Raw genomic sequence first — 25,991 nt, 5'->3', positions numbered from 1 at the left:
GATAGTGCACCACGAAGGAGCTGTTCTTGCAAGGAGTCCCGTGTGTGTGTGTGTGTGTGTGTGTGTGTGTGTGTACACACACATACATATCTTGAAACCAAAGAAATTTGTACACCCTACAACTCAATAAAAATTTGAATAATATCAAAAATGAGAAAAAATCTAAATGAACATTAAAAGAAAGATTGCAGACATAATGGAATAAACTGAAGATCATGAAAACACAATAACTGAAGAAATAAGTTAGAGGAAAGAAGAGAGAAAATATTAAAATATTTTAATAGAGGAAAGGCTTGATGTAAGCCCCCTTGGGGATGAAATAGACAAGATGAAATCAATTAGAAAGAATCTAATCTGGAAGATAGGCCAAACACAACCAAGCATTTAGGATAATTGGATCCCTGGAAGAGAGAAACCAACAAATGGTGCAAAAGTACAAATAAAAATAGGACAAAAAAAATTAATTGAAATGAAGATTTTTAAAAAGTGGTCTGTATACTAAAGAACTGGCCATTTCCAGGAAATTTTCAAATGGAAATGTTCAGCACCAAGATATTTTAAATGGTTTCAAGTCAAATAAAAAGAACTATTTAGGAATGCAAGAAGAAAAATTGAAGGAGGGAGAAACAAAATCGATCAGTGGAACACTAAAGGCCAGAATGTAATGATTTGAGGGTAAAGTTCTAAGGGAAAGAAACTTTCCCCAAGGGATTCTGTCATTCAAGTTGAAAGTCAGTGGGGGACCTTCACAACTCTGTAGAGCAGAGTGTATAGCACCATGAGCCTGCTGAAAGAAAGAAAACACACACACACACACACACATCTGCCTGGAAAACAAATTCCAGGAAATAGCCAATTAGAGATAATAGAAGGGCTGGGACTGGGGCTCCGGGTAGAGCACTTGCCTGCGTCTGATTCTCAGCACCACATAAAAAATAAATAAAATCAAGGTTTTGTGTCCAACTACAACTAAAAAATAAATATTACAAGAAGAGAGAACATAAGGAGATAACAGAAGTAAAAAAAAAATAGTACAGAAGATGTGATATTTATTCTATTTAAGTGTGGAAACAATACAGAACATCTATAGAAATTGTATGTAGACTAGATATAATTTTTATAATTCCAGACCAAAGTATATACAGAAAAAAAGAAAGAAAGAAAAGAAAGTGGGGGAGAAAAAACATTAGAATGCTAATGTTCTGATCTTTCAAAGCATGGATCAATAAATATGGTTTCAAATTAAAAGGTACTGTGAATACTTAATAGTATAACTTCCTAATGTTTTTCAAAATTTTTTAAACCTCAGAGGGATATGGTAGTGCAGCACACTATTCTTTCTGATGGACAAAAAAAGTTTTATATTTCAATAGTTCCTTCAGCTTTGCTTCATTTTTTTTCCTAAGTAGATTTAAATTTGTAAATCAACCCTGTGTGTGTGTGTGTGTGTGTGTGCACTTGCATTTGCATTAAACGACATAGGAAGATCTGTGGGATCATGTTCACCCAATGTGAATGATGATATTTGGATGCTGGGATCTGTACTTTTAGACATTATTTTTTTAATGAGCATGTTGACTTTTTACAGAAACAAGAAATATATGTGGAAAAACAATCTTGAAACAGACATGTGAAGGTATTAATGACCGATACTGGATGGTAGCAATAAGGATCATTGTTACTTTCTTCTCTGTACTCTTTTGTATTTTTTTTAATTTCCAGGAAAAGTTGTAGAATTTTATTTGTATAATATTTCTGAATCCAGTCCATTCATTATTCACGGGCTGCCTGGCAGTGTCCCAACCCCCAGGCCAGCTGGATAGAAGAAAAGACAGTTATGCTGCCTACCAGGGTTGGTGAGATAGCAGGTTCCTTGAGGGTTATCTGTCTGTTCCCTTAGGAAGAGTTGGAATTCAGAGAAGAAGAATTTCATCCAGGCTTGAGCTAAACTTTGAAAATCAGTAGTGTTTGTTGGCGTGTAAGTGGCAAGGACAGCTCCCAGGTAAGAGACCCCCGGAATGGAGAAGACCAAGCCAGGGGTGATCTATGTCTGGAGCTTAGCACATGGTTGGGACAGTGTCTCCAGGGGAAACTGGAAAGTTGGTGACAGCCTTAAATTCAGTCTTTGGAGCTTGCATACTGTCAGGCCATGGTGGGCTAAGACTGAGCTGGCTGCATGATTTGCAGGGTCCACCAGAACAAATAAAAATGTAGGGTCCAGTCATTTAAAAAGCAAGGACAAGTGTCACTAAAGAGAAAAATAGGAAGTCTTTTCTTCCTCCCTTTTTCTACCCTCCCCCATTGTCATATTTTTAAATTTCCTGTTTAATGCCATTCTAAGTCAAAAAGTAAAATTTTAATCATTTAGCATGTATTTAGCAGTTGTGCATATTATGCAGATATCAGATTTATCATATTTAAATGCAGATAAAAGAGCATTTAATTCCAACAAAACACTGAATTGGGGTTTGTAACATATGTTGGGAAGTTTCTTCAAGCCAGCTAGAAAAAACAAACTCAAGCTAGATTCAGGAAGATGCAAACCAAGGGAGTGTCCTTGGGCACCAGGATGCGGCCCGACATTGCCAGGATCCACCTCTTGCTAACTCCCTCTATCTCTGGTGAAGTCAAGCTTTACATCTCCCTTTCCCAAGGACCCACCATCCTAACCCACAGCATACTGGCCACATCCAAGGGTCTTTAAACCGCTGCTCTGAATATGCTAGCACCTGGGTCAAGCATGACCTAGAGATTATTTCAACCAGACCCAACCTCCAGCCAGCTGTCCCTGGGTGAGGCATGCACTGCCAGCCCAGAGAGAATAGCCTCTGCTCTACCTGGCGTAGTCCATGGCGGGACTGGAGCACCAAACCGGGACCTCCCAGGACTGGCACCAGGAGGGCTCCAGGGAATGCTGGGCCCTCTTCCAGTTTGATGCAGTTGACACCCAACCAAAGGGTAGCAGCAGTCAGGGGCACAGAGAGCCCATCCTGTTGGGGATGGGGAAGTGATCCAAATATGAGCTGAAGCTCCCAGCCCTCTGTGTGCACCATAGTGCTGGCAGTAACAAACACAGATTCAAAGATGAAATTATTAGGAATTTTAAGATGGCCGCAGGAGAGCATTAAACCAAGCGTAGGACCCTTCTACATGCCAGGCCCTGATGGACTGAGATGGCCAGGCTTCAGAAATGAGACAACAGAGCTCGCATTAGGAAGAATGATCTATTCATAGGGAGAGTTTTAAGGAGCCTCATTAACAATTCAGGCTGGACTCCAAGAACTCAAAATTAGATTTTGCAAATAAGTAATTATCTGGTATCAGACATCTGGTTCAAAGTAGACAATGGGTCACCAGGAACACAGCAAGGAAGGAGGCATTCCGTGGACTAGAGGGGGTAAGCAGGGCTTCTAGTTCTGTGTGTGTGTGTGTGTGTGTGTGCACGCGTGCGCGCGCGCGCAAGTGTTTTCTTGGCTCCTGAAGAGACTGAGTCTTGCTACAGACACATGACAAAGATGTACCATGATCAGAAAAAAAGCAGCGGGATGAAGGAAAGCACAGGTCAGATGTTGAAGCAAAACTCAGTAACCTCAGATGTGACATTCTCCAGTTCCAGGTGTGCCCTGCATCTAGAGGAATGTCCATAACCATGCTGCCATGGAGGTATGACAGGAAAGATGACAACATATATCACAAAGATATTCCAGCAGATGTTGGAATATATTATGGGATAAATTGTGAAGAAAGGTGCCTGGGTATTTCATGGGCATGAGTTTGCATCAGGAGTAGAAATTTTAACTTGAGGTGTCTTGGATTTTTCTAAAAGAATACCACGAGTGGGAACCATGGCAGTCAAGAGAATTTTTAGTGGGGCATAGTGGTGCATGCCTATAACGTCAGCACTCGGAAGGCTGAGGCAGGAGGAAATTATAAAATTATTAAAGCCAGCCTCAGCAACTTAGTGAGACATTGTCTCAAAGTAAAATATTTTTAAAAAGGGCTGAGATGTGACTCAGTGCTTAAGCGCCCCTGGATTCAATCCCCAGTACCAATAAAAATAAATAAATAAGACTTTTAAAGTCAAGTTGTTTGTAGCTTGAGCTCTGTTTGCTGCTTCACAGTCCTTTCCCATTTTGACAGGGGGCTCAATACTGCCTTAATATTTGGGGGGACTGAAGACAGAACCTATAGGACCTAATTGCTTGGATGGAGAAAAAAGGTCTGAAAGAAAGAAGGACATAAGTGATTGGGGCTCCTTGAAAAATTCCCATCTCACCTTGGAGTAGGGAAGACTCGAAGACTCAGAACCCAGAGGATGAAGAAGAAAATTGTCCTTGCTCAGTGTCCTTGGGGCTGGTTCCAGCATCCCCTATGGACACCCAGCTCCACAGATGCTCAACTCCTTTGCATAAAATGGCATAGTGTTTGCATATAACAGGTCCTGTGGTATGTTTTAAGTAATCTCTGGGTTGCATATAATACTTAGTACAACGTTCATTTTTTGATCTACGTTGGTTGAATCCACAGATGGAAAACTCGCACACAAACATGGCAGGCCAATGGTACCTTTAAATCTGGAAACAAAACTCAGAAACTTCTGAGTGGTTAAAAAAAAAAAAAAAACAGCACAGGCTAGTCAAAGGGCAAATGACAAACTAGGAGAAGAGAGAGAGAGAGAGAGGGAAAAAAAGATGTGATTCATATCATCAGGATCAGTTTCCCTCATACTTAAAAAGAAGTTCCTGCAAATTAATAAGACGAGGACCACAACTCAATAGAAAAATGGGCAAAAGTTGGAATAGACAGTTAACAGGAAAGGAGATACAAAGAGCTCTTAAATATAAGAAAGGACACTTAATCTCAGAATAAAAGAAATGCAAATTAATGTTAGTGTGAGGACATTTTTGCACTTAGAAATCTGATAAAAAGCTTGGTGATACCTCTATGAAAACACTGTGGGGAAGCAAAAGTTCTCACGCATTTCAGGTAGTTATGTAAATTGGTGCAGCCCAAGGGCAAGCAGTATGGCAGTTTTTATCAAAATGACAAATTCATAGCCCCAAGGCCAGGTCTCTTTTAACTACCTCTCCAGACACCCCTTCTACCTTCCCTGCCCTCCACTTTGCCCAGGGTCTTGGTTCTCCAGTAGAGAACCACTGCCCCTTTGCCCTAAAGCTTCTGATTAGCTAATGGGAAACCCCAAGAAAAGAAAAGGAGAAAAGAAGGATATTTATCCCTGATCTCTTCCCTGCAGTCACCTGGGCCTCCTGTCAGCTCCTCACAGGATTCTCTGCTTCCAAATTCCAGTATTAGCACCTTCTCCTTTTCCCTTCAAGTCCTGAGTGGTAACAGCCCCGCCACCGCCCCCTGTTGTTATCTGGAGGAACTGCATGCTCCCCTATGGCCTGCCTGCGTTTTGCTCACACATTTATACATAGTCCTTTGATTAAAGTCATTCTGAAATTATCCTAACTGGGCTCTGCGGTTTGCTGTCACAACCCTGGCTCATACGCCCTTTGCTTAATGTCTTAGCCCATTTCATGCCACAGTGCCACAGGCTGGATAATTTATAATGAATGGAAATTTATTTTGCTTATGGTGTTAGAGGCTAGGAAGTCCAAGGTCAAGGGGCCATCCATATGTGGTGAGGGTCTTCTTGCTGCATCATAATGTGGACATCACATGGCAAGAAAGCAAGAGAGGACCAAACTTGCATTTACAACAAACTCTCTCCATAATAAACCTTCTTCCTCAATATCAAGGTTAATCCATTCTCACTTTCTCAGCTGTTGAATTGTGGATTAACTCTCTAGTACATGAACTTTAGAGGACACATTCAAATCCTAGTACCTAGCAATCCTACATCTGAAAGTCTGCCTGTGTAGACTTTCACATGTGCAAAATGATATGTGTCTAAGAGAATTCCTTGCAGAACAGATTAGAAACAATTCAAATGTCCATTGTAGGGGACTAGTTACATAAATTATAGTATGTCCATAGAAGAGAACATCATGCGACTATTTTTAAAACAAAAGCAAGAAAATTTTCTTTGATGGAAGTGCTTCCCAGATATATATGGAGTGGAAAAATCAAGAATAGAGTCTGTACATACTATCTCTTGCCTAAAAAGAGGGAGAAAATCAGAATATATATTTGTTTTTGCTATGCATAAAGGATTCACCAAAATAAAAGTTTTCTGAGAGGAACAAGACTCTTCACATTTTTGTAATGGATTTAAAATTTTTTTTAACCAAATGACCATGACTAGCTAAGAAATTGGTGCCAGAGCTGTTTGAGTAAATGGGGTAAATGATTCAGCTTCTTGGCAGGCTTGGAAAGGCTGGAGCCAGGAAGTTCCCTCTTTCTTGCTGACCTTTATTTATTTATTTATTTATTTGTTTATTTATTTATTTTTGCTGCTGGGGATTGAACCCATGGCCTGTGTATGTGAGGTGAGGGAAGCACTCTACCAGCTGAGCTGTATCCCCAGCCCTCTTGCTGACCTTTTATTGTCATGTCTTTGCCCCCATTTTTATTCTTATAATTTAAATTAGAACTTCAGAATTTTGATCACCTAATGTTGGTTTTCCTTTCAGATGTGAAAATGAAGAAAGGACTTAACAACTAACAATGATGCTCTTGAGCCACGGTTCCTCAGCTGTCAGATCACGCAATTTGTGCCTCATGGGTAAGTACTGCTTTTCACCCCGGGTGTTTAAGAGCATGCCTATGTGTTCTTCACCCAGAGAGCAAACAGATTTCCTAGGCTGGAGGACCCAGATGGACCCGCCCAGTGTCAGGGGTTCAGCAGAAGGTAGTAAGTCAGTGCTAATGGCTTGGATTCAATACCGGTTTCTGCCTAATATTAATTATAGGGAACCAAACAGATGAGCAGGAAAAACATAAGCCACAACACTGTTGGGGACTGTCCTTGTGTACAACTGAAAGAGTGATTTTTCCTGCTACCCTCACTCCAATCCATTGTGGAGTTTATCACCCTACCCCTATATTTGGGAAGAGGCCAAACCCCTTCTCTCTTACCATTCCCCCAGAGAAAAATCATCCCTAAACTTAGGTTTCTGCATTTCATTTATTATTGATCTTTTTTATTTTTCCCTGGAGTCCTATTCATTCATGCCTTTTCTCTGCCTTCTTTCTGATAATAGTTCAGTATCTTAGTGTCTTCTGTTCCATATTTCATCAGTAGGCATCCGTTCATGGACAGTTGTCTCAGTGTAGACTGTCCACACACTGGGCAATGTACAGCTTCCTTGGTCTCCACCTGTAAAAATGCCAGGGGCCCCATATCCCCTAAAGCTATTGTGATACCCAGAAAACAAATTCTCCCCCCAACCTCAGGAGGATGAGACTCACCAATTCCCATTAAAATACCCTTTCTTCTTCTACCACCCTTTAAAGTGTGTTGGTTAGCAACATGCTTATTCATACCTGAGAATTTTTTTCAGATAGATAACTGCTTCTTAGGAGACTCCCTCAATCAGCCCAACCCTAGTTGTTAGTACCAGCTCCCAAATCCATCTTATTTTGGACCCCCTCAGGACACTGCTTGGACCATGTGTCATGGTACCAATGTCAACTAAGAACCATTTACTTGAGTATTTTTATTAGTACAACAAAGTCTCAATCCAATATTAATACATGAGTGTAAAAGAATATCAAACCTAGATTGTTTTAGGTTGAGCCCAGAGTAAACATTCTTGCTTTTCTAACTTGTTTTTCTTTTTCCCAGTGTACCTGAGTCTAATGTTCATCACTTCACACAATCTTCCTGGTAAGAGATGTTCTTGGCTTGATTAAATATTGGATAGGATCAAAGTGTTGGGGTGACCATTCAGATGTATAAAATATGGGAAATTTGATTTTTTGATCCCAAATACATTGCTTATTTTATTGGAATCCTTTTTCTGTAAAAGGAGGTCAAATTAACTACTCTTAATTTTCTTGTTTGTCCCACAAAACTATTATAAGAAATTGATACTAGAGATCATTTACAAACCCCTTGAAAAAATATCTAGCTCCCAGTAGTCTCACTAACAGAAGAATAAGGAGACACACGCTACGCCAACAAAAAAATAATTTCTATTTAATTTACATTCTTCCACCTGCTGGTTCCAAATAAAGAAAAATAATCTTTCATTAAATCTTACCTGCATATATAAATCTGTCTACAAAACTTCAATAGCTTCCCATATTAAATGTATGTATCGCCTTTTGCTAAATGGTGGGGATGAGGAGGTAGCAACCAGGAAGCAAAGGCCTTGGATCTTAACCACAGAAAACTTAGGTGATCTTTCAAAATTTTCCCAAAGAAAGTCAGGATTTGACAAGAGGAGCATTAGTCCCATTCGCCATTGCCACTTTCCAGTGCCTGCCACCGCATAACTAATCTCACGGTCTAGAAAATGGCTCTATTTGTGACTTAGCATTGTTGTGGGGCTTCAATGCCCAGGAAGGACCAGTCTGAGCACACCTTAGATGCCCTCCTACCCGTGACCAGGGGATTAATGCAGGGAGAATCCAGAGGAAGGAAAACTTGCAGTGGGCCAAGCTGAACTGCCTCTGGAGGGGCTAGAAGGGAGTGGGAAGCATACCAAGAGTCCAGGATGAACTGGATCCTTTTGGTCTGGTGAGCTACAGAAAGTCCCTGATTGGAGAAGCCCTTCAGTCCAAATTCTGTTTACACAGTGCCGAATTCCTGGTTCCTAAGCTTTGCTACCCTGACAGCATATTACTCATTAATAAGCTGTATTAGTTAATTTCCCATGTCTGGAGTTTCCAAGATACCAGGCTTCCAGAAGACGCCTCTCTGCAGAGGCCCCAGTCCTAACTAGATCCCAAGGGACAGACTGAACAGTGGCCAGAAAGCCACCCTGGGCTCAAAATTTCAATGCCTCTTTTCTCCTCCTGTTCTCTTTATGTCTTTCAGATGGAAGTTGTAATTTAAAGATGACATTTCGAGATTTCCGGTTAATTCTATCATGGGAATTAGAAAAACAATCCACCGTGCCAACTCACTATACATTATGGTATACAGTCATGAGGTTGGTTACATCTCATTTTTCTCTTGCTAAACATATCATCTTTTGATTATGTGGTGTCTTCCCCCGCCCCATTGTTTATTGGAGTCTTTTTGACCAAAGGTAAAACACCCATTCATATTTTTTCTTTTCATACTTACATATGTGTTTATTAGCAAATATGATAATTATAGAACTAGTAACAATGTGATAAAATAGAGGAGGTGTATAAAATTAAATATTGTGCTCAATTTGAACTTCTTGTCATGTAAAGTCTACTGTATTCTCTCCTGGTTTGTTTTGTTTTGTTTTTTTAATGCAACTAAAGTAAACAAAGAAAATTATATTACAGAGTATTTTTGTGGCAGTAAAGGAAGGAAATAGTTTTGTCACCCATTTGTTTTTAATTAATTTGAATGCTTCCATAATCCAAAGCTATTTTTGACAAAGCTGTATTTATTACCAAAGTCAATATCTACATGTCAGAACCTCAGAAGCAAAACAGTTATAGGGTTCTCACAAATGATTTCTCTAATTCAGTCAATCTGAATGTTTAAAAGTCCTGTGTTTTCCAAAAGTCCAAAGGTCTATTGACCATATTGATGGTTTATGTTCAGTTTTCTTTACTCAAAGAGGCATGTGGGACACCAGAGAGAAGTCTGGACCAATCCAGCACATGCTGGGTACTAAGAATGGTATGATCCTTGACCAGCTTGACACTCAGCTTGGGGCTCAGCCTCTGTGTGTTAATGCCACCACTTAGGGGTGTTGCGAAAATCAGTGACATAATGGATGGAAAACTTCTTTGTCTCCCTTCTTCCCGCATCTGACATTGCTATCATAAGTGGTTCCTTTGATCCAGTAGCCCCTTGGAGTGTCCTTTCGCTGATGGTTTATTTGGCTTGTAGCTGTTGCTGCTGGCCCAGGGGAGGATGTGTTGTGAGTTTCTCCTCTGCCTGCTAAAGCCTTAAAATTTCTCTCTGCACTGAGTGCTCACATGTGTTGTCTACCTACCTTTCTGTGGCTTGGTACAGCAGATACCTGTATTGTCTCTAAACTAGCTCAGGGATGAATTAGGACTAGACCATGTGGCTTTCAGCTAGAGAGGGAGGGAGAGAGTCTCTGGAAAAGCAGTCATTATTTTCCTGAAGGGGGAGAAAGATCTAAGGCCTCTATGATGAAAGCCCAAGGTTCATTCATTAATTCATCCAGCAAATATTTGCTGAGCACCTACTATATACCAGTAGATCCATCTGTGAGCCAAAGTCCCTACCCTCTGTGGGCTGAAATTCTGAAAGTGGAGACATCATTAAACAAATACAGGTATAATGTGATAAGTGGAGATAAATACTATGAAGAAAAATGTTGAAAGGTAAGAGGGATTGAGGGGTGGGGGTGGGGAAAGGATCAAGTGTTGAATTTCCAATAAGGTGGTTAGGGAAGACAGGGCCCTAGAGGAAGTGAGGCACACAGACTGGATTCTAAATACCTAAAATGCTGAAGTTTTCCATTTTCTATTTATTTCCTTTCCAAAGTAAACCAGACGATATGGAGATTATTGAGAGCTGTACAAATGTCACCACGCCATTTTGTGATGTAACGGATGTGTGGAAACAAGCGTTTGAGACCTATGTTCTCAAAGTGCTGGGATTCCGAGGGAAAGCAATGCTGTTCAACTGCACCAGCTCCGCCTTGTCCACCAACAGTGAGTAGATCTGTTTCTCTATGGCTTCCTCCTCCTCATGATCATCATTATTTGCTCTGCCATGAGAAAGGAAGGGCTGCAAAGGTGTCTTGGATTCAGAGCTAGGCTTCCTTGTGGCTTGCTATTTCCTCATTCTGTAACAGGGACTAGTTACAGGAGCTGCTCTGAGTCTCAGCTTTCTTACCTGAGAATGGAACCTGTTCTTTGCAGATGGTGGCTCCAGACCTCTGCAAAGCAAGCTCTCCTGGGCATTAGTAGCTGCTATTTTTCTGTTCGCTTTGCATTCTGACAGGAAGTAGGGAGCAGGGTTCAAGTACCTTGTATCTAAACATCAGGCTTCTTTGGGCCAGTATTTCCCTTGTACCACAACCCCACCCCAGATTGAAACTCAACTGCTAAATCTTGCACGTGCAAACACCCAGATGTGAATACAGCTAGGGCCCAAAGCAGCATAGAGGCAAAGAGCATAGGTCTTCTTCATCCTTCCTTTCTCTGTACCCAGTGTCCACACCCTAAGGCATTTGCATTAATAGGTCCAGCTTCATCACTTTTTTCAGTTTTCCAAATTTCAACTTGTTTCCAAGAGAACGGGTCAGCTTTGGCCCTGTTACAGGGTGCGTGGGAGTGTACACACACACGCACGTGTACACACACACACACACACACACACACGTACACACACACACACACACACACAGTTTTCACAAAGTCGTGATGATGGCTGAATCCCATGCTTGTGAGATTGATGAACAGGAGTGCACCTTTGGAACGAACAGTCATATCTGTGTGTATGTGTAGAAAGGAAAGGAGAGCACAGTATATAGACTGTGGTGTTGGGATTGTTGAAGAATGTGTAATGAAGTAATAATGAGGTCTTTTTCGTGGTCCAAATGACAAATATGAAAAGTACATAAAGAGAGAGGACTAGAAGGAATGCAGAGTGTCCTTGGACACAGTCCTTCTCTAGGTATTGGGCAGTGGTATTAAAAACGTGAGCACTGCCAGGTGCGGTGGCGCATACCTGTAATCCCAGGGGCTGGGGAGGCAGGAGGATCATGAGTTCAAAGCCAGCCTCAGCAAAAGCAAGGCACTAAGTAATTCAGTGAGACCCTGCCTCTAAGTAAAATACAAAATAGGGTTGGGGATGAGTCTCAGTGGTCGAGTGCCCCTGAGTTCAATGCCCGGTACCCACCCACCCCCCAAAAAACCTGAGCATGTTTGTGCTCAAATCCAGAATTCCACTTTGCCCTAAAGACATCATTAGAAGAAATGCAAAGATTTAGTTCCAAAAATATTTAACTGATACCTCAGTTCCGTTCAGAAAAGTAGAGATAATCTAAATGTTCAAAACAGTGAATCGGTTAAATCACAGTTCATCCACTTGGAGGAACTGAATTAACCATAAACAATTATGGTGTAGGGGACTGGTAGACTTTCTGTAAAGGACCAAAGAAGGAATAGTTTAGAGTTTTGTGAACCACATATGGTCTCTGGCTCATATTCTTCTTCATCTCTGTTTATAATCTTTAATAAACTTGCAGACTGGCCTTTGATGTAGGTAAATATGTGTCAATATGTTTATAAAATGTGGTTAAGTGAAATTATGTGTCATAAAAACAGTGTAGGTTAAGTTATTTAATTTTAGTTTATATAAATGTGTGTGTATGTGTGTGTATATATGCATATTTATGTTTGTAAATATGTGTATCCTTGTTTAGTTAATACATGTGAATATGCATGTATTTTTTTTTCTTTCTTTTTTTTTAATTTGCATGTATTTATATATACACAAAAGATGATTAAGACAATTGCCTATACATATTTTCTACAATGATTAAGTGTTAGTAGTAGTACATTTCATTATTGAAATATAAAAATGAGTCTTTTTAATTTTGTTTAGAAGACAGAACAAAAATTGGCAAAATGACCGTGTTCAAACAACAGGGGGTGTTGTTGATATGCAGTCATCAACTCAGGTGGGATTTTGTTTCTGTTTTCTAAACAGTATTGTATGAGCCACCGGAGTTTGAGATTGTTGGCTTTACAGACCACATTAATGTGATAGTGAAATTTCCACCTATTGCTCCCAAGATTTATGGGGAAGAAATACGGCACCATTTATCACTTTGCATCAAAGAAGAATCCATGGGGATTGTTAAGATGGTAAGTAAGTGGTCTCTGACACTAGGCTCAAAACAGTTCTGAGTGGGCACTAACAGACTCGACTCTCAAAAACAGAAATGTGTAGTTGCGAAATTCAAACCAATGGGTCTGGGCTTGAATGTGGCCTAAATTTAGTAAAGAAGAAGTCCGTTTATTGCTGAGATATCTTGATTTAGCCCAGTTGTGAGCTCTTTAAGAGAATAAGCCATGCACACAGCATCAGGGGACACAGAAGAGAGAAGTGTGTGGCGTAGATGGGGGGATGGCCAAATCTCAGCAAGCCAGGGTGACATTTCCTTGAAAGGGCAGTTTAGCTGAGCCATGCATGGAAAACACCTGTTGCTGCCTCTCCATTCCTCAGACACAGCACAGAAAGTGGCACTTTCCAGCAGTTCTGTCTCCACCCAATCTCCCCAAAGGACCCAACTGAATGTCAGTAACCTCTGGGTGACCCTGGTACTCACCAGTAGGCCTTGCTCTATTAGCATCTTTTATTTGCAGAGCCCTTTGCCAGTTGAGCCTTGCACTAAGACCAGCCCTCAGGATTAGGGCAAGGGCACTTCAAACCCAGGGCACAGGAAGTTCAGAGGCCGTGAGGTTGGAGTGGGCCTGGTGGCTCACTTGAGAAATGGCAGGAGGAGGTGACTGGAGTAAAGAAAACAGGATGGGTAAGGTCCGAGAGGGAATGAAGCCAGACCTTGGAGGGCTTTGCGATTCCAGGTCTCCTGAGTATGAGAGAAGCAGCCCCTGACCTAACAGGATGTCCTGGCTGGTACGTAAGGACAGACCGTAGGTGGCAGAAGCCAAAGTTGAGATACTATTTGGATGGTAATCACTTAATAAGCAGCAATAAACTATATAATTACTATCATTTTCCTTTAATATCCACATGGGATTATAATCAACACCCTAGGAAAAGAGAACAAAATAATAGGGGAAAAATAAGTTTATATGACTCAAGGACTGTGTCAGATACCATTAACTATTATATTTCAGCCCCATCTCTTTATGTTCCAACCATGAGCTATGAACTATTACAAATTAATATTTCTAAAATGCTTATTAGACAATTAACACCACTGTAAAATTTTGGTTGACAGGCATCTTCTTTAAATTACATTTTTTTTTTTAAAAAAAAAAAGGTTACTCCCCAGGTAAGGGGAGGGGCAGAGAGAGAGAGAGAGAGAGAGAGAGAAAGGGAGAGATGCTTGGATTATTTGGTGGTAGTGGAGGTAGTGAGGAGCAATCAAATTCTGCATGGGGTTTGCAAGTGGAGCACAGTTATTTTCATTTAAGTCGGATTCATAATGAGGTAAAAGAAGAAGGAAGTTAGGACTCCATCACTTGGACTTGTCATTAACTAAAATAGGGAAGATTATGGATGAAGTTGGTGAGAGTCGGATGGCAGCTCAGTTTGAGACATGTCAAGTTCAAGGCACCTAAAAGGAGATCTGGGGCAGGAGTTGGATGTACCAAGTGTTCGGTGGTGATCTCCCAGCTAAAGAGGGGTCCTGGGAAACCACTCACTCCTGCATATTGAAGGCCCTGAGATCAGACTCTAGATTAGAGCAGCTTTTGGTGAGTCACGGGGCAAAGGGCTGGTTGGAGTGAGTTCAAGAAAGAGGGAGAAGAATTAGAGAGCTCATTCTTCTGAGGAGTTTTTCTATAATGAGAATAAGGGATATGAACTGATAGGTGGAGGAAAAGGGAAGATGGAGTGAAGGGAGAGACTTTTTAAGATGAGAGAAATTGCAGCATGTTCACATGCAGAGGAAAAGTCTCAGGGGAGGTTGCTAGATCAATGTTCTAGCATAACTGCAGTGGGTGGGATCTCAAGAAGTGGCTGGGAGCATTGCCAGTCACAGGAGTGGAGTGTGCAACACAGATGTATAAAGGAGGGTCTCTTTGTACATTTTCTGTTATTATAACAAAATACCTGAAGTTACATACCTTGTAGAGAAAAGAGGATAATTTGGGCTCATGGCTCTAGAGGTCCAAGGTCGAGAGATTGCTTCTGATGATGGCCTTCTTGCTGGCAGAGTCTGGAAGTGACAGAGGGCATCACATGGTCAGAAACAGAAAGCATGTGTGTCTCTTCTGGTCTTTTTCTGTCATCAAACCACCTGTATTCAACCTGGGGCTCCACCCTGGTGAACTTAACCAGTACTAATCACCTCCCATAGGCCCTTCCTCCAAACACTAGAGTCAATTTTCAGGACCCTTACTACCTCACAGTAAGGATTAAATTTCCACACATGAATGCTTGAGGGACACTCAAAACCATGCTCAAACCACAGCGCAGGACCATTGTGGGAACTTCTGTTTGCTTGGTGGGAAATAGGAAGTCGGCAGTAGAGACTTGCTCAAGGCCCCATGGATCCCAGATGTTCTGTCCTCTGCCACGTTGTGCTTTTCCGTGGGAGGCAAGAGCCCTCCCACCACGCTGTTTCCACTCTTTGTCACCTTTTCCTTCTTCATTACTTACTTCCACGCATGAGCTTTGACTTTGTTTTGTGTGTGTGTATTTAATAGCTCCTTCTCCTTCCCAAAGAAATGTATAGAAACATATTGTCACCAAAGGCTGCCTTCGAACTGCTAGAAATCCCAATTTACAGAACTGCTGGTGAGAATATATTTTAGAAACTATAGAATGAAAAATTTTTTAAATTGTTATTCAGGAAAGAGCCTTCATAACATCTTTTTAATTCCAAAGTGAAACCAAACTGCAGGGGAAAGGAAGGGGTGGGGTGAGTTAGCCAGCAGCCTCAGGGCGTGGCTGCAGACAAGCTCTGTGACCTGGAGAAGTTACCTGGCCACTTCAGCTGTGGTTTCCACATCTGCAGAATGGAATGATGCCTAGGCTGTTTTGAGAGTCAGAGGAGTTACCCTAGTGGAAGTCCTTTCTGAAGTGTAAACTAGATACACATTATCAATTCAATAAGATCATCTTGAAAAATGGCAGGCTAGAGACCTTTATCATCTTTGGGACCTTTTCTCCTCATGTGTATAATGAAGTTGGTAGACTAGATTTTATGGTTTTCATATATGTGTGTGCCTAGGCATAAATACATGTAGTTTTGTGGTGATCCTGTGATATTTCTAACCCTATTTGAAATTTGAAGATGGAACCTCAAGGAGTCTCTTACAGAGCTACCTCCAAATGAAATTCTCATGTGAGTCTTACTGTTTTTTTTTTTTTTGTTGTTTTTTTTGTTTTGTTTTGTTTTGTTTTGTTTTTGCTTCTTTTTACAGCATGAACCCAAAATAAATGGAAACACCACTGGAAATTTCAACTATGTCATTGACAATTTAATTCCAAACACAAACTACTGTATATCTGTTTATTTTAAACCTAAATATCTGGAAACAAGAATACAGTCTCCCTCAAAATGCACCTTCCTTCGCCTTGACCAGGAATCAGGTGTGTGGCTTTCTGAAAATCATGTTTTGAAATTTCAATAGGTTTACTCTGAAGAAAACCTATTGAAAGCAAAGAATGTGGGATTCATGGCATGCTGAAATTGCTTGAAGCAACTGCATGCAGAGGCATGGGAGGGTGCCCACTAGCTGGCTGCCTGAGGCTGGGTGTGGTCTGTAGATAAGACCTGGCTCCCAGGAGCATTGACTCTAGCTCACAGATGAGAGCGAGCTGAGTTTTGCCAGCAAGGAGGAGAAGGTGAATGACGAAGGTGGAAAGCCTTTCTGTTGCAAAAACACCAGAATAGCCAACAGTGTGATCTTGAACCCTCTTCTGTGTGCAGAAGTGTGCAGGAGAATGATAGAGCTTAGGAGTTTTCCCTGCTGGTTATTTTCTCAGGAAGTCACTATATTGCCAACTGTTGTAACAAAAGGGAAAAATCTATGAAAGGTCTTCTGGCAAGAAGCTCTTCTAATCTTCCCAGCCCTGGTGGAAGTATCTTTAATGTTCTGCTTTACCAGAGTAAGATAAGTGGGATGTGTAAGGAGATGACTTTAAGTGACATGGTTGTTGCACATGCAGTAAGACATGCAGCAGTACCTGGCTGCAACTGGCTGTGGCCATAGCACATTGTGATTTTGTCTTCTCGTGTTCCTCAAAGCTGAATGATGCACATGTGGGCTGATTTTAAAGGAAAAAGAATCTCAATCCTCTCGTTTCAGTTGTTTTTACAATATCAATTAAACAAGAGAAAACCAAAAACTGCATAGAATCTTTTTCCCTTTAGCTCTTACAAACATATAAACACAGAAGAAATTTATGTAATTATGTTCTTTTTTTTTTGCATTTCTCATTTTTATTTGAAAGAAAAAGTTGCTCTTGCTGTACAGATTTTTAAAAAATGAAAATGCCTTTTAAGAAACATGAAGAAAAATTGGGGGAGGGGGCCACAACCTCATGGGGGTAGGGGCCAGCTAATTTTTTAACTCCTGTCCCTTCCATCCAAGAACACCTCAACATAACTTCTAAATTCTAAACCATTACCCCCAGGAACTTCAGGCGGCTGCACCTCCCAGGGCCTCTCTGATTCTAGGCCTCAGGGTCTGAACTGTATCCTCTCCTCCCCCATGTAATCATGTTCTAACGCCAGTTATCTGACCTCAAGATGTCCAACAATCCAATTCATTTCTGATACTAACTACCCCTACTTCAGATAGCAGTCACAAGTTTTGGGTCCCCAAGTCAACTTGACTACAAATTAGAGAGTTCCTTTTGGGTTCTGCATCTCTCTGACCTAACCTATTACTCTTTTGTAATCAAAATTTGCTAAAATTGACTCACAGAACTCAGTGACATGCCACACTTCTGATTACCATTTTACTACAGAGCCTGTGCACCAAGACCTAATGCAGAAGTACGTAGAACCAGGTCTGGAAGGGGTCCCAATGCAGGAGCTTCTGCCTCCATAGAATCAGGGTGTACCCCCTCCCAGTACTCCCAGTATGTTCACCCACCCAGGAGCTCCCAAGCCTTAGTGTTCTGGGCTTTATTGAGTTTCACTATATAGGTGTGATTGGCTAAATCATTGGCCATAAGATTGGACATAGTCTCCATCTTCTCTCTCCTCCTGGGGATAGGGCTGGGAGGAAGTTCCAACCCTCTGATCAAATGATTAGTTCTTCTATTGATCTGCCTTCATCCTGAAGATACCTAGCTGCACCCCATGAGTCATTTAATTAGCATAAACTCAGAAATCAGTCTTAGCCTATTTTCTGCTACTATAACAGAGTCTTGGAACTGGGTAGCAAGATGGAGGACATCACATATGGGGGAGAGTGCTCATTTTATAACAAAACTACTTCCAACATCTAACCCTTTCCCACAATACCAGCATTACTCCATTCAGAAGGGCAGGGTCCCATGATTCATATACCTCCCCAAAACATCACAGTGACAATTAAATTTCAATGAGCTTTGGAGGAGTCATTTCAACCACAGTAGTCCCTAAATGGGGCTTGTTAGAATTAACAAAAGATACTGCTGTCTCTTAGGAAGTTCCACAGCTTTTGAGGTTTTATGCCCAGGACAAAAACCAGAGATTCCAGAGGTAGATTGATGGGTGGATGGATGGATAGATAGATAAAGAGACATAAATGAAATTATATCCTAGTCTTATATAAAAACAGAACTCTCGCATATATAATACAACTTAAATTGTTAAAATGACAATAGGATGATGCTTTGATGAAACCCAGAGCTGCTGATTGGGCAGCTGACAGTTCTTTGGAGGCTGACATGTCTGGGAGGATGCGCTTCCCCCTGACTTTTCTCTAATCCACCTGCTGAGAAATGGTCATGCAGCACCGTCCAGTCATTCCATCTGCACTTGGCCTGACCACGTCCTCTTGCCTATTAAGTCAGCTTTCACTCATCCGTCATGTCCAAGACAGTTAGACTATCCAAATACTTGACATCTGGATTCTTCTCGTCTGAAACTCAGGAACCAAATAGGTTTGAATACGGTGGCATCTGTCCCTATCTGCTCACCATCTGAACTGCCCTCAACTAGACAAGCTCAAGATCCACACAGGGCAAATGCTGAGGGGTTTGGAGGGGCAACCTGAGACCAGCACTGACTTACTCAGACCCAGCAAAAGCACTGCAGGCTTGGATGGATCAGACTGATGGGGTGGTTGGGCAGAGTGGGCTGGGCATGGGATGGCAAGTGTGAGCTGAGCAAAGGAAGAAGAGTAACAGGTTAGTCATAGAGATGGAGGACCCAGATGTGGGACTTTGGATGCCATTGTGGGGACCCCCAAGGGATGTGAACAGATCTGAATGTCTGGTTGCCACCAGGTGGGGGAGCCAGGGGACTAATGGGCTGGAACTACGGTAACTTAGATGCCATGTCGTGGTTTTCGGTCCACACCAATAAACTGACATTAGTCATCAATCAGCCTTTTGACAAAGTTCTTTTTCTTTTCCATTAAAAAAGAAAATAGTAATCAGATATTACCATTCTTGTTGCTCAGCTCAGCCCTCTGCTCATAAGGTCCTTTATTTTTTTGAAAATCCCAATGCAATTCCATGGAAAATCCAAATTTTGAAGACACAACCTGGTCTCCCCTTCTCAAGATGCATTGATCTTACCCCTCTTTTATGAAAAAGATGGTTAACAGAAATAAAGTCCACTTACAACTTCCTCCTGAGTTGGAACATCGAAACAATTCCTCTCTTTTCAAATAGGAATATTTTAAAATAGTATACTTGCATAATCTACCAGTCTTTTTAGATTATCATCGAGCTAAATATAAACATTATAGGCCCATGCCTATAATCCCAGCAATTCAGGAGGCTGAAACAGGAGGATGGCAAGTTTTGAGGCCAGCCCCAGAAAATTGGTAAGGCCCTAAACAACTTTGTGAGACCTTGTCTCAAAATAAAAAGTAAAATGGGCTGGGGATGTAGCTCAGTGGTAAAGTGCCCCTGGGTTAAATCCCTAGTACCAAACAATAAAAAAATAAATAAAGACAAAAATTTTAAGTTTTCACAAAGAATGCTCAGATTTGTGAGAATACCCCAATTTGACAAGCATTGTTCTAGCTTGTTAATTTCAATTTACATAATTTAGTTTGTAGGATGTCCTATTTTAAAGATTGCATTTGGTCTGTGTTAGTTGCCTTTATGTTACTGTAACAAAACCTGAGATAATCAACTTGTAAAGAGGAAAGGTTTTTTTTATTTTGGCTCAAGTTTTGGAAGTTTTGGTCCATGGTCGATTGGTCCAGTCGCTCTGGAGAGGCAGCACATCTCAGTGGAGGGCACATGGCAGTGCAAACTGGTCATCTCATGGCTGGGAGCAAGAGTCAGAGAGAGAGGTGACTGGGTCCCATTGTCCCCTTCAAGAGCATGCCCATAGTGACCAGAAGATCTCTCACTAGGCCCTCCCTCTTAAATGTTTTCCAACACCTCCCAATAGCACCACAGATGGAGGACCAAGCCTTTAACACAAGAGCCTTTGGGGTACATTCTAGACATTCCAAACTACAGCAAGATCCTTTGTAGCTACTCTCCAGAAATTGAATGGGTACATGAGTCATTAGTGTGATGAAGAACTGAGCTTCTAATTCTGCACAATTTTATTTGTTTATATTTAAACAGTCACAGCTAGTGGGACAGTGCAGTTACAGAACATAAACCAAAAGAAATTTCACTTTGAAATACATGAAAAGCTAAATATATTTTATTGGTTAAAGAGTACGCCCTTGCCTTGCTCTCCAAGCTTTGGTATTTAGCAAATAGAAAACATTATTTTTCAAACTTCTGTTTCTCAGATAATCACTTTCTAACCCCTGACCAATGTGCATTTATTCCCATCTGTGATCATTTATTGGATGTCTTTTGAAATAAAGTCTTTTTTTTTTTCAAACAGAATCATCCGAAAATGCCAAAATAAGTGTGATAATCACTGTGTTTTCAGTAGTCTTCGTCCTCCTAGGCACCATCGTACTACTGAAGCGAATTGGTTACATATGCTTAAGAGATAATTTTCCCAAAGTCCTGGTATGTGGTTTTAAAAATTTTTGTATCTTAATTTTTCTAAACTAAAAATTTTTACTATATATTTAAATGTTTTCATAGAAGAAAGTTCATTTCCATAAACACCAACAAGTCTTATCAGGCTGGGTTCTTTTCCATCCCTGCAAAAATATATTTTGCAGTTACAGTGCGTCTGTGCCTTATGTTTTCTCTTCATATACTGTCCACCTATTATTTATTTCCACCTATTATATTATTTCTAATGACTACACAGAATTCCACTGTTATTATTGTATCACATTTTTAACTACAGCACATTTGGATTGATTTCTTTTTCACTTCTTTTCCTTTCTTTCCTTGGACATTATAAATAGTGCAAAGGAAATTATTGTATGGATTGTGTTTTGTTTTATTTTGAATTATTTCAGTGGAATCTACACACCAAGTAGATCTCTTATAAATGATATTTTAAAGAACTGATGCTAAGCTAGGCGCAGTGGCATACACCTGTAATCCCAGGGGCTCTGGAGGCTGAGGCAGGAGGATCACGAGTTTAAAGCCAGCCTCAGTAACTTAGTGAGGCCCCAAGCAACTCAGAGAGACCCTGTCTCTAAATAAAATATTTTTAAAAGGGCTGGGGATGTGGCTCAGTGGTTAAGTGCCCCTGGTTCAACCCCTAATGCCAAAAAAAAAAAAAAAAACCTACAAGAACTGAGCCAGTAGTGATGTGTATCTCTCTCTAATGCTCCACTGACCACAATGAATCATTTTTACTGTCTTTATTCATTGTGTACATAAGGCTCCCTGGGAGGTGCTCTCATGTGTGTTACTTTGATTATTAACAAAAACAGCCATTTGTTTACCTTCATTTCCTCTCTGTGCTTCTCAAACTTAGAGCCTTTACAGAGGCTAGATATTGATCGTACACTTTTTTAAACCTCGTGGTTTTTTTTTTTTTACTCGACTGCATTCACCCATCATTTTCCATTTTCCCTATTTTATTCCTTCCTTTTATGTTAGTAACATTTAGAAATACATTATTGTTTATGTTTGAACTCATACACCTAATTCTAATTTTTAGAAATTACATTTTTCAGCAGCCATTATAATTAAACATTACTTCATGGTTGATAGAAGTGCACTCCTAGGCCGGGCGTGGTGGTGCACCCTGTAAGCCCAGCAGCTTGGGAGGCTGAGGCAGGAGGATCATGAGTTCAAAGCCAGCCTCAGCAATTTAGTGAGATTCTCTCTCTAAATAAATGAAATATAAAAAGGGGATGGAGGATGTAGCTTTTGGTTCAATCCCCTGGTACCAAAAAAAAAAGTGCATTCTTCATGCTCATCTTACCATGTTGACATCTTATGTCTGTCTAGTATTTCTCCATTAAAAATTGTTACTCTATGTTTAGGTTAAAAACCCTGGGAATGGAGAAACTGACTCTAGGCCTAGCACCTTTGCTTATGTGTGTTCAATCAAGAATAGCTGTTATGAGCTGGGGTTGTGGCTCAGTGGTAGAGCACTTGCCTGGCATGTGTGAGGCCCTGGGTTTGATCCTCAGCACCACGTATAAATAAATGAATAGTCCATTGACAACTAAAAAAAAATTAAAAATAAAAAAAGAACAGCTGTTAACATTTTTTTAAGCAGCATCTTCTCTTCATTTAGCAAGTGTAACAAACATGTCAACATGTTTCTGGGTGTGGAGGACACAGCAGGACAAAAACCCCCGCCCTCATACACCTTAGAGTTGAAAGTGCTGTAGAGACAAGACACTTTATTGGTGATATATGATTGTCTAAATTTTAAAAGTCACATGATTCTAAAGATAAACTATTTAGGATTAATACGTTTAGCAAAGTCCTCATATTCAAAAATATTTGGGAAAGACTGCATCTGTACTGACTTGTTTTCTTGTCGTTGTTGCCGAAGCAATACAGTATGCCAGCCATGCACAAAGCTGTCCCTCCAGGGGACTGACAGTTGAAAGGGAATGCGTGGAGGTTCCATGCAAATGCACTGCGTTATATAAGGCACGTGCGCTCAGGGGATCTGGAGGGCCAGCTGTGCCATGCACCAGGAGCCAGCCTGGCACCAGTGAGCACTACCTAACCCCGGCTCCCCCTGTTGTTCCTGCAGTCATCATCCCCATCTGTCATGGTGCAGTGGCTACTCAGCTTTATTATGTAGAAAATAAAGAGCAAACACAGTAATAGACTAATTGTCTGTCTCTTCTTCTCCCCCTGCCCTTCCTCTCTCTCTCTCTCTCTCTCTCTCTCAAGAATTTTCATAACTTTGTAGCCCAGATATTTCCCGGTCTACCACCAACAGAAGCTGTGAATGCAGTAGAAGTCATTTCTGTCAACAAAAAGAAGAAAGTATGGGATTATAATTATGATGATGACAGTGACAGTGACCATGAAGTAGCTCTCAGAACTAGCGCCGGTGGTTACACCATGCACGGACTGACCAGCAGGCTTCTGAGCCAGGTCTCCGCTGCCTCCCAGGAGCCTGAGATGGAAGGCTCCGAAGCTGAGGAATCTGATCCTTACGAGGCTGAGCCTGAGCCCCACCCCGGGCCCCCTACGGTGCCAAAGCCCAGCCCCTGCCACACAAGTGGTCCCTATGAGAGGAGAGAGAGCTTGAGCCAGGACTCTTTTCCTGAGGACAACTGCAGCTCCCCTGGAGGGTCCGGGGACAGAATTACCTTTAATGTGAATTTAAACTCTGTGTTTATGAGAGCTCCTGATGACGATGACTCAGAAGAATCCCCTTTGGTGTCATCTCTTCCAGAAGAGATCATCAACTTAGAAGAGGATCCTGACCAAATGGAATCCTGTCTTCTGGTGGCCAGTGGGGAAAGGACACAGTTGCTCGACCTTAGCCCCTTTTCCCAGTGCCTGTGGACTGAGGAAGATACTCCATCTGATAGAAGTGATACTTCTGATTTTGATGTTGACTCTGGAAGGGACGGTTATATCATGAGATGATTCTGAATATAGCTCATTAACTTGAACTAAGAAGTCCACATAGGGTTCTCGCCCTGTACACGGACTTGTTGCCTTATGAGCCACAGGTGGTCTGTGAGGAAAGGAGTACAAGGAGTACAGAACTGTAGGGGCTGGCCAGTTCTTCCTGATGACATAATCTGTGAGCATTCCCGGTATGGGAATATATAGTATCATCGAGCACACTGTTTACAAGTCCAAGTGATACATTTTGAAGACGCATGCTCTGCCTTCTCCCTTTATTCTAATATACTTCTTAGGAATCTCATCTTGGTTCCCAATAAGCAAGATTCCCTGTGTTCTTCAGGGTGATCTTGTCCCTCTGGCCCTGTAATGTTTCTGGGAAACAACTGAATTGCCAGGATGGGAGAAGCGAGAAAGAAGGGAAAATCCTAGCAGGAGCTATGAGTAGTGTGAGCAGGTAGAGACCCTGAGCCCAGGAAGCTCAAGGAATGAGCAATAAACCAGGCTGAAGGGATGGGTTGGAGCAGGATTAGCTGGAGAGAAAGGATGCAGACGCATAAGGAAACAAGGGAAGGGCCAGCAATTTCAGTCAGTGGTCCCTGGGCACCTCTCAGATGTCATATTGTCACCACCAAGCTGAGAACTCCACTCAGGTGCTCATGCAGCCCTTCCCGGCTTTAAGAGTGAAATACATATATGCACATTAATAACTGTAGTATCAGGCAGGACACATTGCATGAGGGAGAGGGATAAAAATCTCAGTGTCCCATTTTAAGATCTAAAAAAAGAACAAAATCAAAAATGCTTCAAGGTCTTTGGAAGAAAGGTGGCCTACAAGTCTAAGAGATCCTGTTTGTCAAATTTTAAAGTGCTATGTGCTGATTGCAAATATCCTCAATGGGTCCAGTTACTGTAAATGGGGCAAGGGAGGGGGGTGAAATCCTAGAAGTCATGTAGCAAACAGTATTAAGCACTGAGAGTCAGAGTCGGAGTTCTAACTGCTCAAATTTCGCTGTATGACCCTGGGCATTTTACTTGGCCTCTCTGAGTCTCAACTTCTTTTATTTTTTAAAGAAAATTTCTAAAAAATTTATTTTTTAGGGTGACTATGTAATCTCTAAGACCCTTTGAATCTAGAAGAAGTATTTAAAAACACACAGGAATAATAAATAAATACAGAAGTTCCACGACCCTGCCAGGCTCCCAGGAAGGATGAAAGGTTGAGGATCTTCCCATCTCACTCCCCTTACCCCAAGAGCAGGTTTCTCAGACCCATCTCCTGGGCCTATTCAAAAGGGGAAAAGCAAAAGTCATGCAGGTCGTGGCTCAAGGATTTTTAATAGGTAACTTATGTAATTGCTGTAAAGTAACCCAAGAAGGAAACCCTTATTTAAGAATCTAATGAAATCCCTTAGGAAAGAGACCTTGTCCTACACAAAAGCCACCACTTTGCCTTCTGAACGTATGTATCGAATTTTGAAAGATTTCACATTGCTCTTTTGATATGACCTCTCTATGGTGCTAGTTTGTCGCCCCTGGCGCTTATTTTTAAAGTTTTGTATAACGGTTGGGTGTTTGGTAAAGGGTAATAATACAAGAATACTTTTTCGTACAAACTTGATGTGGGCCTCATTATTTTTTCTCATCCAAGAGTGTATTTGTGCCGCAGATTTTTGCTTCTGCTGGCATCCCGGAATTGCACCAGCTCCCTCTACAGCGACAACGGCCCCTGGCCTCCGGGCACGCGCTGGGGTCAGGCGAAGCCCTAGGTTGCCCAACACTTCCGCCCGCTGGTTTCTAACCTCACCCACCCTTGAGCAAGTCCCCAAAGAGGAAGTTAAAGCTCTCCTCAGCAGTCTTGTGACGAACTAGCATCTGGGAAACGAATGGCGTGTTGGCGTGTTCCTCCCGGGGAGCCCTGGAGAAGGCTGGGGTCTGCTCACCGAGCGCTTTCTAGAGGACGCGGCGTTCCCGTGGGAAGAACCGGGGGAACACAGAACTGCACAGAGCCAGCAGCCAAGCCCCAAACCCGGGGTACCTGGTGGCGTGGCAGCGCCCTCTCCAGGCCGAGGCCGCCTCGCGCTCCTGCTCGCCGAGGCCCCGCCCCCGACCGCCGCTTCTCCAGCGGCGCGGGCCGGCCCGGGGGCGGGGTCGCGGC

The 25,991-nt window shown here is 41.7% G+C and overlaps 1 protein-coding gene and 1 long non-coding RNA gene across 4 annotated transcripts in view; one reads left to right on the top strand and one right to left on the bottom strand.

Moving 5' to 3' along the window:
* Positions 1 to 25,449, top strand: part of Ifnar2 (interferon alpha and beta receptor subunit 2) — a 30,744-nt gene extending 5,295 nt beyond the window's left edge. Inside the window, exons 2-10 of one of the 2 annotated variants that reach the window (XM_071615083.1) lie at positions 1,901 to 2,002; positions 6,597 to 6,688; positions 7,751 to 7,792; positions 8,948 to 9,062; positions 10,574 to 10,743; positions 12,749 to 12,906; positions 16,159 to 16,327; positions 20,757 to 20,887; positions 23,144 to 25,449. In XM_071615083.1, the coding sequence (XP_071471184.1) occupies positions 6,631 to 6,688; positions 7,751 to 7,792; positions 8,948 to 9,062; positions 10,574 to 10,743; positions 12,749 to 12,906; positions 16,159 to 16,327; positions 20,757 to 20,887; positions 23,144 to 23,851 (1,551 nt within the window). In that variant the 5' untranslated portion in view covers positions 1,901 to 2,002; positions 6,597 to 6,630 and the 3' untranslated portion in view covers positions 23,852 to 25,449. The remainder of the gene's footprint in view (positions 1 to 1,900; positions 2,003 to 6,596; positions 6,689 to 7,750; positions 7,793 to 8,947; positions 9,063 to 10,573; positions 10,744 to 12,748; positions 12,907 to 16,158; positions 16,328 to 20,756; positions 20,888 to 23,143) is intronic. The other variant, XM_027929066.2, reaches the window with a different exon arrangement.
* Positions 20,041 to 25,963, bottom strand: LOC114087578 (uncharacterized). 2 transcript variants are annotated; one of them, XR_004618493.2, is made up of 3 exons: positions 25,872 to 25,963; positions 23,569 to 23,822; positions 20,041 to 20,177 (listed from the first exon to the last, which is right to left on the bottom strand). It is a non-coding gene; the product is annotated as an uncharacterized lncRNA (long non-coding RNA). The 2 variants fall into 2 exon arrangements; XR_003581862.3 differs by lacking the exon at positions 25,872 to 25,963 and adding an exon at positions 25,777 to 25,863.
* Positions 25,964 to 25,991: the final 28 nt, after the last annotated feature.

The sequence above is a fragment of the Marmota flaviventris genome, chromosome 8 (genome assembly GCF_047511675.1).
Source record: "Marmota flaviventris isolate mMarFla1 chromosome 8, mMarFla1.hap1, whole genome shotgun sequence".
Taxonomy (NCBI): domain Eukaryota; kingdom Metazoa; phylum Chordata; class Mammalia; order Rodentia; family Sciuridae; genus Marmota; species Marmota flaviventris.
The sequence above is the reverse complement of the archived record's forward strand: the minus strand, read 5'-3'. Positions and strand labels throughout refer to the sequence as shown.